At 35.1% G+C, this 12,824-nt stretch overlaps 1 protein-coding gene across 1 annotated transcript; it reads left to right on the top strand.

Annotated features, from left to right (window-relative positions):
- Positions 1-5,365: 5,365 nt before the first annotated feature.
- LOC142348562 (cyclic pyranopterin monophosphate synthase-like) lies at positions 5,366-11,750 on the top strand. The gene is made up of 3 exons (XM_075399949.1): positions 5,366-6,318; positions 10,877-11,016; positions 11,477-11,750. Exons 1-3 carry the CDS (start codon positions 6,043-6,045, stop codon positions 11,712-11,714), a joined length of 654 nt encoding a protein of 217 aa, XP_075256064.1. The 5' UTR covers positions 5,366-6,042; the 3' UTR covers positions 11,715-11,750.
- The last annotated feature ends 1,074 nt before the right edge of the window (positions 11,751-12,824 follow it).

Here is a 12,824-nt window from a genome sequence, read left to right as displayed (position 1 = left end):
AACTACACAAATCGACTTCTTCCAAACTACACAGCAGATGGGAATTTTTTTTTAATGAGACTACCTAACAAGTTGACAGAAAGAAGCGAAATATTGAGGCGAAATTCAAAAAACAATCAGTTCTTTTTAAACCAAATAATTTCAAAAATCTTGAAAATCATTAGTTTTTGGCAAATTAATTCTTGAAAACTTTACTAAAATATCCTTTCGACACCAATAGGACCTGTCCTTGGTTCGACTGAGCCATGGAAACTGAAAAAAAGATGAAGAAAAACCTAAAATTCGAACAGTTGGCGATAACACAAGTTACTGAAGCCATTATAATCATTAGCTATTATCTGAGTATTTTGCATTTTTATTTCAATTGTTATTTAAAACAATTCAGCTAAGATTCTGCCGAAAGATTAAATAAGTTCACTTGGGCCACATCTGAAAATCATTGCGATCATTCGCGAATAGAAAAGAGAAAGAAACACAAATATTGACCACTCAGAAAACTTTTATGAAAACACATATTGTCCAACAAGAAAACATCAATTACGAAATAATGTTAATAGGATTTTTTTGACTTACAAGGAATTGAATGGGACCTCTCAATGTTGAGAATAAGTTGCAAGTTGACTTAAACAGAACAAAAACTAAGGAATATTTTAAAGCCACGAATTTTTTGAGAATATCCATTGTATCAACCCCATTAAATTCAATAGCTTTCAGCGGAAGTCAATAAATACGCTAAGTTATGCCTCAATGGGACGACAAGGATATTTTTCATTCATAGTTATCAAGAAATAACAATAAGGCTTATGACTGCAAAACAACAAATACAGTTAAAATCCAAAAATTCAGAAGAAAAGTTCGAGAATGAAGTGTCGAAGCCATTTAAACTATAAGCTTTTATCTGTAGGTTTTCCTATGTGTCCTAGAATGTCTTCTCTAAGCCAACGAGAACTTTGAATATTAGGATAACACAATAAAATTTCAATAGGAACCAAAATTACGAAAAAATGATCCAAATATTTAAAAAAAATATGAAAACTCGTTTCTTCGAAGTCATAAAACCAATGGTTAGAAACGGCTAACTATATCAATATTGGTTGCGGTAGAAATGAAGTGGGTTCTGTCATAACTCAGACTTCTTTAGAGTTTGCGAAAAAAAGTTTACGATCGGTTAATGTTCAAAAAATTTTTTCGAATTTGTTTTGAAAGTCTTAACAGCCATTAAATTCCTTGGCTTTCAACGGAAGTCAATACATACGCTCAGTTACGCCTGGATGGGAAGACGAAGATGGTTTTCATTGATAGGTTATCAATAAGACATCACAAAAAAAATTATGACTATGAGAACAACGACAAATACATGCCAAAACCAAAAAAAATTAGCGGAAAAGTGCGCGAATAGTGTCGAAGCTATTTAAACCATAAGCTTTTCTCGGAAAATTTTATCCATGATCAATTGGACGTCTCTTCTAACAGAGCTATCAATTTTCTGATAATATGATACGATTTCGAAAGAAAGCAAAATTACGAAAAAACAAAAATTTAATTATTCAAACTCGTTGCATCGAAGTCATAGACCCAATAGTTAGCAGATAAGTCCGCTAACCAGATTTTTCTGGTTACAGTAAGAAGGTAGGGGGTCCTGTCATACTGAGACTTACAGTTCACAAAAATAAGTTTAAGGTCGGTTAATGTTCAACAATTTTTCGAAAAATTAACGTAAGCTGTCCACTCAAAGCACTCTTTAGGTTCACTTAATGCACATTAGGAGAACTATTGCAATTTTTGTTAGCGAGTGTATGCCATAGGACTCCAAAAGCTTAACAAAATCTCGAAAGGAAAATCAAAATTTAAAAACAAATAAATCAAAATCCTTGAAAACAAACATTTTGTTCATTGGGCGTCATTTGACTGTAAATAATGTTTGTCATTAAAGGAACCTCGATATGAAACGTGACTAGTCTCAAAGTGAATAAAAACAATGAAAAATAGGAAAAGTTTTCTAAAAAAACAACTCTGAATTTGATTTCGATTTTATAGTGACCTTTCCTATGAGACCAGAAATAGCCGTTTTATCGCCTTTAGTCTAATGGTAACACAAAATTGTTTCAGTTTGTAGCGTGAAATGTAACTTTGAATTGATATTTTTTATAGAAAAAAAACCATAATTTGAACGAAATTTACTCTAAAAGTGCAATTATCCCGTGTTCACACAAAACTTTAAACCTCGATAACTCCTCGAAAAATGCAAAATTCAAACAAAAAATCTTTTTAATTTTGAGTTGTCAAGGACACTGTGACTTCTCGTTAGCAAAATCCTGGCATATGACAACATTCATAATCATCAAACTGGACGGAAGTAGCTGACTTCCAAAAACTGTAACAACAAAATCAAGCGAATCAAAACATAACTGAATTACATTATTAATCAAAATCGTTCAGAAATCATAAGATCTAATTAACCCCATCCTTCACTTATTCAATAACATTTTTGTGGAATATGGGAGAGATTGGTACAACTTTTTAAACTATCACTTTACAAGGTCATTGGTTCGAGAACTTTAACTGACGAAATTCTGAGTACAGTTTCTTGTGAAATAGAAGCAAGCATGAACTCCAGGCCTCTCACAAATGTTCCATATGACATAAACGACCCCTTACCACTGACTCCAAATCATTTTCTCCTAGGTCGTTCATCCGTTAACTTGTCTCCTTGCGTCTTCATTGGTAAAGAGAAGAACCTTTCAAAAGGTTGGCGTTCATCACAACAAATTGCAACTCACGTTTGGAATCGCTTCCTACGGGAGTATTTACCAACTCAACAAGTACGATGTAAATGGCATAAGACGTCGAAAAATTTACAGGTTGGCGACTTGGTATGGATTCTAGAAGACTTCACCCCCCGTGGCCTTTGGCTAGAGTCATTCAAGTTTTCCCTGGCACAGACGGGGTTGTCCGATCAATTAAACTGAAGACTTCATTCGGAGAACGCGTTAGATCCGTTGTGAAACTGAGCAAAGTTTTCCCAGAATGAAACCCAATTTTCGACATAAAGAAATCAGTCTCTCTAAAGACAGGCATTTTAGGGACAACAATTTGCCCTTCTAAAACAAAAGTGCTTGCTCATATTTTCATTGCTTCTGATCAACACGTTTTACCCTCTTACATTCTGGATTGTCATTTACAAACCAGCTGATAGAATCATCACATCTTTATGTTCCATTGATCATCCCTTATCAACAGCCCATTTCAACTTGTTATTGGCTTTATTTTCTCGCAGGTCTAAGACCCACCCCTCTTACTTACCTTTGACAATGGAGGTATTTTGGTTAGTATTTCCGATTAATGATTTGGTTGGCTCGTTTTTACGAACCACCAGCTTTAATTTGTACCCTTATATTTCATTACAGTCAATTTTTATTTTACTTCCTGTTTCAACTTTACGGATGATTCAATGCGCTGCAATCCGACAGTTTTATTCTTTCTTTGCGATCCTGCAAATGGGGCCGGCGATGTCAATGACACTGTGACTTCTCGTTAACAAAAGCCCGGCTTATGACAACAATCATAATTATCAAACTGGACGGAAGTAGCTGACTTCCAAAACTGTAACAACAAAATCAAGCGAAACAAAACATAACTGAATTACATTATTAATCAAAACCGTTCCGAAATCATAAGATCTAATTAACCCCATCCTTTCCTTATTCAATAACATGAGTTACGCGCTGGACGGGCTTTTTATTGATATCACTCACAATTCTCTACGATCTATATATATATATATATATATATATATATATATATATCGATTGGCCAAAATTGTCTGAACAAAAAAACTATTTGAGTATATAGTCCCCCCCCCCACAAGAATCGGAACAATAATACTCCTGAGCATTTATTAAAAATTGTCAGCAGTTTCTTCAAAGAATAATGGTGGAAGGTATTGCAATAGTCAGCAAATAGCCCCGATCCGAATTCAATAGAAACTTTGTCTTGTCGACAATTTCGAAGCAACAATTACAAAAGCAGACAGTTTTTGAGAAATTTTGGAGTTAAAACTGTCGGAAACTTGACAATGATGTCGATTGCATGAAATCTATCGAACCTGCATGAAATCTATCGAAGACGTCTACTAGCTGTTGAAAAATTTTAAAGGATGGGAGTAATGATTTGAACTAGAAAACTGATTTGAACTCAAAATGTTGTAATATTTGATGTTTGTGGCGCTTTTGAAATTTCGTCGAGTGTATGTAGCTTTTTCGTACCATAGTGTACTTTGCTTTGAAATAGGTTTCATTCACGATGAAGCGCAAAATAAATTAAGTCTATTAAACTTATAGCACAACCGCAATATTTTTTCATCATTTGAAGGCTTTGAATAATGTTGTCTATCTTAACAGAATTTAATTCTCGCCAATGCGTTTCATGTCATTTTTTGATGACCGACTGATCAGTGATCTGTTATTAGTCTTCCTTGTTCATATTTCTCGTATCGTTGCTTTCCTGTTGAAGAGAATTTTTTGTTCAGTGTTTGTGAACGTATTTCACAGCCACTTCCCAAGATGAAGTGGAGCCTGCAAATAGTTTTTTGGTAACAAAAAACCATCTATTTAAACTGCTCCACTTGAAATTCTTTTTTATCTGGGTGCTTTCGTTTCTCGATTTTAATACTGAAGGTGACTGTTGTATTGTTTCTTTCAATCAGAAAAAAATCTTGTTTTTTGTTTGCGTCTGTCGTCTAGTTTTGTTAAATTTGAATTAATCTAAATTTATATATTCAAAACGATTTCTGTTATATTTAAAAGTATTTTGACCAATTTTTAAAACAATTTTGACCAATTTTTTTGTTGAATGGTGTGTGTTGTTAATTTCCTTTTTAGTTTATTGTTTATATATAGTGATGTTCTATAAAACATAACAACCAAGAGAATTGATGTCAGGTTTTGATTGCATAAATTTAACTGCTCGGTCCTACATAAATCTCCTCAGAAATCATTTGAATTTATTTTAGTGGGGCTAAAAAGACAAAATAAAATTAAATTATTATGTATATGGCTAAATGTTGATTTCAGCTGGGCGAGAAATCAGAAGTGATATTATTTAAATAATACATCAGATGTCCAGTTTTACCTTATGCTCGTCCAAAGCAAGTCTTCTGAAGTATCTGAACATTTGCTTCGATGATACCAGTTTTGCAAAGCTCCGGCAAACACAGTAGCAACAACTTGACCTCACTTTGACCAACTTCTTCCGTATGCGGAATTTTAGAAGAAAATTCAGAGATGTGATTGAGATTAAGATGGACTTCAGGTTTATGATTTGATGAAGTAATTTATCAATTATTTATAGCAAAGCGATAGACTCATCAGCAACGGGCTTGAGGAGTTCTTTCGTCGACTTTATCTCGCAGTGACTGAAAAGATAACGTTTTTGACTACTTAATGTTTGTGTTTTCGTGACCTTCTGAGTTTTAGAACATTGCTTATCTTTAAAAAAGTTATTACATTTTCATTGATTAGTTGCCTATTGGCATAAATTTCAATTTTGACATGACTAATTGAACAGAACCTTAGCTACATTCAAAAGACATTCTGTGTCAATTAAAGGCCGGTCGACAGTAGAACTTGTTTTGCATTATAGTGCAGTAGAACTCGTTATGTATTTAGCTTTTCCTTGTGCATTCTTTCTGTGACAGATCTATTTTTTGCTGCATTATTAAAAACTAGATTGACTAGGCTGAAATTAGGCTTCAACCTTTATATGAGATCCATTATTTTTCAAACTTTTCTAAGAACACAATTAAGAGAAATTATTTTTTTTTCTAAGAAATACAACCAAATAAATTAAGGCAGTCAGGACAAGAGGGACTGTGTTCATCAAATTTAATTAACAGGAAATTTAAGCCTCATCATACTCATCGGTGCAATGGAAAAATGAAGGTCTCAAAGGAGAGCGTGATAATTTCGCCCTCACTACCCGTAAACAGAAAAGATCAGTAAATTGAATAAAAGGCTGCTTCGCGTTGTATTACGTAGATAAGTCATGAATGCGACCTGCAAGTTAATATCACGACGAAGTTTGGCCGGATGTGGACAATTTACCAATGTGTGCAAGCTTTGTACACAGTCGAAACAGTTCGAACGAGCGGCGCTAGTGCAAGTTGAAAGAGGCCGAAAGCTGACCCATTTAGACGAAAGAGGAAAAATTAATCACGTGGATGTATCTTCTAAGAGAACAAGCAAGCGACGGGCGGTTGCCGAGACACGAGTCAGTCTGTCCGTGGAAGTGTTTAAATTGGTGCGAGATAATGTTGTGAAGGTAATTTTAATTTCAATGCTGAATTGCGCTGAGCTCGTTATTGCGCGAATTTAAGTTTTTTTTTATCTTTGAGTACTACAGAAAGTGATATGATGATGGGTGTCGACGCTTTGTTGAATTTTCTGTGTTCTTTTTGCGATACCGCTATTGTCATAAAATGTTTGGTCGACATCTCGGACAAGAGTATATTGAAAGTTTTTGAACTCTGAGTAATTACTAATTACAATTCTGAGTAATTACTAATTTCTTTCGGAAAACCAGTTCAAGTCCTGAAAATATTTTTTCCCAAGATTACATATTAAAAGGTTCTTAGTGACGCTTGCGAGATAGCTCAGAGCTATTTACTGCAAGTCACAGTGAGTATTGGTGTACTATTTTAAGATGAAGCAAGTTGCTACATTTAAATGCTGTTTTGATGCTATTCCGCTATGGGTCTTGCGTACCAAGACTAATTTCAGAGAATATTTAAACTCGTCTTTCCCAAATTAGAATAGCAAATAAATCAAATTATATGTACTGATATTTGCGCCGTTTTATGGAACATGATAAAAAAAGATATATATGGTGAAATTTTATTGCAATTACGTGATCAGTTGTGGAAAATCCTTACTATTGTCACTTCCTCCGATAAAATCAAGCACTAGGGGAAAGAGCTAAATAAAAACGATGTAGGTTTGGGATTGTAAAAAGAAAGGAACCAGGTTTGTTTACATGATGCATGTGACAAAAATTTAAGTGGAGATTTTTAGCATAGATAGCAGAAATACGTTTTTGTGTTTGTTCATGACTCATTTTCAAGGATGGCCATGAATAGTGGTGTGAAACAGGCTTGGCGTCGAAAGTGGAGATTTTCATACATATGTAGTTTTCTGAAAATATTTAATCTGGATTTGAACTTTTCTTTCATCCGATTTTTAATCGGAAAATTTATTGAGTTATTTTTTTGTTCTCTACCTTGTTCAAGTTTCAGTCATTTGGTAGCAAAATAGAATATTTCGTTTACTTTACTGTGATAGTTTCAAAGAAACATCAAGAAACTTAGAAGTTTTCTTTATTAAAATTTCTCTTATTAAAGAACGAAAGAAAAACTTACCTGACGTACTTTATTGCTGTGTCGATAAGTAATGGCCACAAAACTAAACTCAATTCTAATTTTGTTTTGTTGCTATCATTATCTTATTGACCTATCAATCATATGTCAGAAGTAGTTTCTCCCACCAACAGAAACCTGATTCTAACATCCACTGACCTCCAACTAATGAACTCGATTGTACCCAAGCCATATATGATTCTCATGAAATGTTGATGAAAATAGAAAATCACCTCCGGGATTCGGAGTTAAGATCTATTCACATGCCAATCATGTAAAATATTTTTAGCTAATCTAAATTTTCTCTGTATGTTTTTGCATAGATAACTACTATAAATACAAGCTAATTTTTGTATATTTTAAAATTCAGCTTATTGAATACTTTGACCCGTGTTATCGACCACGACATTTACTTTGCGGTTTCACTGTAGATCTGCAGCTATGGTTTTAGAAGCTGATAACAGATCATGTATATAAAAAATTTAATGAATTGAAATAAATCACTTAAAAGTTGCGAGTATGCATGTACAAGATCTTTTCTATTTCTAATTGAAGGAAATTCACTCTTGTTTGAGGCGTTTCTTAACTTCGTGAAGTACAGACAGTAGCATTTTCAAGATAAGTATTGAAATAACTTCACTATCTACTATCTAACTTGCTTTTGCTGCTGACCGATTTTACCTTCAACATGCACATGCTGTATTAGCAGTTAATTACAAGGGGGGGGGGGGCAATTTTTGCTCGTGGGGGGGGGGGGGGGGGGGGTGGTGGAGTGGGGTGGAATGGTTATCATCCGATTGTACACAAAACATCATAGCTCCTCGAAAAAAATAGGTATTTCGATAGACACTTCATTTTAACAAATGTAAACTCGGCAGACTTTTCGTTGTCATTGAGTCGTTTGAGGGGAGGTGATAGCCACGTTTGGCAGCAGAACGGTCCCAAATTTTTGAAGAAATGTGTAATCATTCAAAATGCGTGCAATGGCAGAAACAATGATTAAATGTACCGTTTTACTTTCACCACAATTTGTCGGCAATCTCATCCAAGGTACATTTCTATCCGCAATATTGGTAAAATTAGTTGTTCTATTTTTCCCTGCCACAGTTTAAATGTAATTATGCGACCTATTTTCTCTATTCTCTTTTGAGAATCTAGAGCTTAGGTACAAGAAAACATGCCATACAGATTATTACTTAAACATAATACAGTGCTAAATAACAAAATAAACCAGACCAATTCTCATCTTTTGATCACTTTGTAGACCTATAATGTATTCGGCAATAAATATACTTTACTGATATTTAAATAATTTAAAAAAGTTTTTGTTGTACTTTTAAAACTGTCAAGATTAGTCGTCTAGCCTTTTAGTTGATTGCAAGATGTCGAACGTCTGGTCTTTCGCCCTCGAATAGAAGCAATGCACTGAATTCGAAAGTTCTGATCTTCAAAAGTTTTTTTGAAATTTTTGCGTTGAAAAAATCCCGGCTTGCTGATTGGTTTTGCTCAACTGTTTTCCTCAGAAGTTACAGAAAAGTGTTGTTTCAAATGTCAATCATTTTTGATTCTTTGATAAGGTGATCTGATATAATCTGGGAACAACTGTTGATTGATGTCTCACTGTTTAGTGCTGGGCGTTGCTTCATTTCGACTGTGTCTCATCGCTAATCAATTTTTAATTGCAGAAATAGTTCTGCAACTATAACTTTTCATTTTTGTTTAATAGCCGCACAGCGATAGCTGGGGCTAATATTGGCCTTCTCTTGGTTTTTTACAATTCAAAAAATTTGAATTGTATTGGGGCGCTGTCTTTTTTTTAAGATCTGTTCGCACATTTTCAGGATTTTTGAAGTCAAATCGGAATTGTGATTTTGGTCACGCCGAAACAGGAAATGGAGCGAAAAAGCGAGTGGTTTTGCGGTGTGATTTTTTTTCGCTCTAATTTTAAAGTAGAGTGAAAAAACGGTGTTTGAACAAAAATTTGGTTTTTCGGTAGTGGTTTTTTTTGTGTTCACATGCATCAATTTCACTCTGATTTTTACTGTTCTCTCGATTTTTTTGGATCGGATTTTCTAAATAGTTTTCCCAATCCATTCACAGCTCATTCTAGACCTAGTTTTTTTGTTAGAATCAAAATAACATATCTCACTAGTGGTTTTTGTTCTCCCTAGCAGCATTTTGACATTGATTTCTGTTTTTTTGTTTTTTTCATCTGATTTTTTTTAGAAATGGGTTTCCCAATTCACTCATTGTCCGTTCTAGTTCTAGTTGTTTGATAAGTCAATGAAAATTCTTTGAATTGTACGTCAGGACTTGTCCTGCTATGTTTTTTTATTTCGTCGTCACGATTTTTGTTACGACCATATGACGTCACAATCACTTTAAATCTGCTTTTTGTTCATTCGTTCATGCAATTTCTACTGAAATGCGTGTGTGACGTCATTTTTCGCTCTTAGGGGAGCGAGTTTTTTGTTGATTCGCGTGATTAAATTTTTGGTCACACTTGACTTTCCTCACTCTCAAAAATGACTTCCTCACTTTGAAAATTGAGTCACTCTAAAGGAAGGTTATTTGAGAGCAGCTAATAGAGGCAGCAAAAACATACTGATTTTTAATCAAAATATAACATCAGCCTTCAATAAGAAGACGATTTTTTTTGGTCTGTCTTTTTTACTGATTTTTTCGAGACTGCAGATCTACGAAGCTATTGCGGCTATTTTCTGGCAATCTGCCGGCTATGTTTTTAATTGCTCTCAATTGAAATTTACAGCAATTATATTAGTCCTGTTGGTCTTTTTTATGCGATTGTTCCCGGAACTGATTTTTCTTCTGACCCATTTGACTTTTTGTCCACCAAAACGGGATAAACAGGTGGCGACCAGCGGCCATTAAGTTCTCTTAGAGCCTTTCAGCTCGCTAGTCTCCACGTATGCGATTCACAGAAACTGTTTTGGAGACATACTTATGGTGTGAAGGGCGGTTCTTAGAGGTTGACCCCTACCCCTCCCTGCTCAACCCCACTCCAACCCCCCCTCCCCCCACACACACACACACATCAGCCCCCTCACTTCACCACCACCAATCCGCACCCCTGCTCATCGTTCAGACCGTAAGGGCCCCGTGCAGCCAAAGACCCCCTCCCACCGTTGGTTGCCCCTCCCCGCACGTTGGTCGGTTATGTATCTTTTCAGACCAGCAGCATCGTGGTTGCCGATTTCAAATCTATTTGACAAATTTCCATGAAGCTGATGATAAATTGTCTCATTTTAAAGATTAAATTTTTACTATCCATTCTTTCAGGTGCCATAGTTTTTAGAGGCAGCGCTTGTCGTAAAACAAAGCAGAAAAGAAGATGAATTGTACAATATTGTTTTTTTTTCTTGGCAAAAAGTGGCGCACTTTTTTCAAATTTTTAATTAAAAAAAACGTTTTTGTTCCTTGCGATCTGATGATAATGTCTTTGTTCAGAAAGGCGATGTTGAGTCTACAGTAAAGATAGCCGGAGTGATGGGTGCCAAGATGACGTCACAGCTTATTCCTCTCTGCCACAATGTACAATTGGATCACGTGGATGTTGAGGTTGATTACGAAGAGCCCAATTATGTCATGTAAATATCACTCCCTTGTAGCTTATATTGTTAATCACGACATGATGTTCTAATTTGGTGGCAATGTTTAGATGTCTTATGTTTAAGCTCACTGCCTTGAATGCAATTTGTTAATTTTTTGGACATGGCTATAATTAAGCGATGCTGTCATTTTTAGGCTTGTTTTGGCTGAATTTTGACAACTGAAGCAAATGAATGTGAAATACGCTGCAGTTTAAGTTGAGCTTGGTGGAGCGTTAAATGATATTCTATCGAGTCACATGAATTTGCGTTCTTACTGTTATAACTTTTTCTGACTTTATTTCTTTTCGGTCAAGCTTTATATCGACAGGCTCGGAAATTGCATCTTGGCCTATATTAGTTGGCAAATTTTTTGTCATTCAAGAACATCGACCTTTGCTGAATGGGATCTTTGAAAGATCGATTGGAATATATCTTAGAGTAATTCTAATTATTTCAGAATAACAGTCTCCTCTTCTTGTGAGGGAAAAACGGGAGTAGAAATGGAGTCATTAACTGGGGCGACAATAGCTGCACTCACCCTGTATGACATGTGCAAGTCATATGGACATGACATTACAATTACAAACACGAAACTGTTACTGAAGTCAAAACGTGCAGTTAATTTATCCGACCAGCTTCCTGAAAATTATACAAAGATGTACAATAAATTGAGGAATGTTCTCAAATTCTATTGAAATTATAACCTGATTAAAATTCAAAATTAAAAAGGTTCTGTTTTTGGCATCTCTGACAGTATTAAATTCATTGCTGAACTATTGACTGACTATTCACCCGATGAGGGGAGCAATTTTTTTCACATTCGTCACCTAATCAGATGGTGTCTCAACCAGGTGAGGTCAAAAGTTATTGGGGCTATTGAGATGGGAAATGGATGATTTCGTGTTCTTCTTTTGTAATGAAAAGACAGTTCAATTATGATAGATTAGGATTCTTTAGTTTTGTTGAGAAATATTACCAACTATCGAGTTCAACTTGTACCAATTGTGGTAGCCATGTAGGTAATTTTACACGATTGTTTGCCAGGTCGTTTTCAATTTAGTGATTTAACTTCTGATTAAGTGCATTTTTCTAGCATGACTTCTTAGAAACTCTTCTGAGATCTGTAAAAAGTGGAAGTTTTTCAGTTTAGTACAAACATGGAAAGTGAGCCTAAGGACGTTTTATTGGAATCCGTTAAGCGGGCGATAAATTTCAACAAAGTTGTAGTTATAAAACACTTCAGTCGTAGCGGCTGGGCCTTGATTCAATACCCAGCCTGGTTAAACGAACAACAGCTTGTCTTTGGATAGATTGGTTTGACGTTGCTAGGAATAATTTTTCCTAGCCTACTTATAGAGGAGAGGGAGGAACTATATGCTCAACTGTTTTGTTCAGCCAATTTTGGCCGACGGATATCAGGTTATAAGTCATCTCATTAAAAAGCCCATCAGGCGTAGAATAATTTAACAATTTAATTGGAAAGTTGTCCGAATCTCGTTTTTTTTCGAGGTTGAAAGCTTTTGGGAAATTTTGACATTTGACCGTAATTTAGCTCAATGTAAGCATAATTTTCGGCAAATTTTAGATAGTTTGGCCCAACTATGTTCACATTTGCAGGGTTCTTGCTCTTCATAGCCGCTACGCGATAGATAGGCTGCTTTTAGTCTCGTTGTGGTTTTTACAAACCAAGGGATTTGTTTGTTTTCTGTCGGCGTCTTTTCTTAAATCTTCACATTTTTTAAATTTTTGACGTTTACATTGGAATAGTAAACTGGGCAGAATCGAAAAAATATTTCAAGCTGATT

The sequence above is a fragment of the Convolutriloba macropyga genome, chromosome 10, assembly GCF_964194025.1.
Source record: "Convolutriloba macropyga chromosome 10, txConMacr16.3, whole genome shotgun sequence".
Lineage (NCBI taxonomy): Eukaryota > Metazoa > Xenacoelomorpha > Acoela > Convolutidae > Convolutriloba > Convolutriloba macropyga.
The sequence above is the reverse complement of the archived record's forward strand: the minus strand, read 5'-3'. Positions and strand labels throughout refer to the sequence as shown.

Bases quoted from the DNA above. Each gene is read 5' to 3' on its own strand.
- LOC142348562 (XM_075399949.1), top strand. From the start codon at position 6,043: ATGAATGCGACCTGCAAGTTAATATCACGACGAAGTTTGGCCGGATGT. The intron at 6,319-10,876 runs GTAATTTTAATT...GTCTTTGTTCAG, and splicing joins TGCGAGATAATGTTGTGAAG to AAAGGCGATGTTGAGTCTAC. The intron at 11,017-11,476 runs GTAAATATCACT...TAATTATTTCAG, and splicing joins GAAGAGCCCAATTATGTCAT to AATAACAGTCTCCTCTTCTT.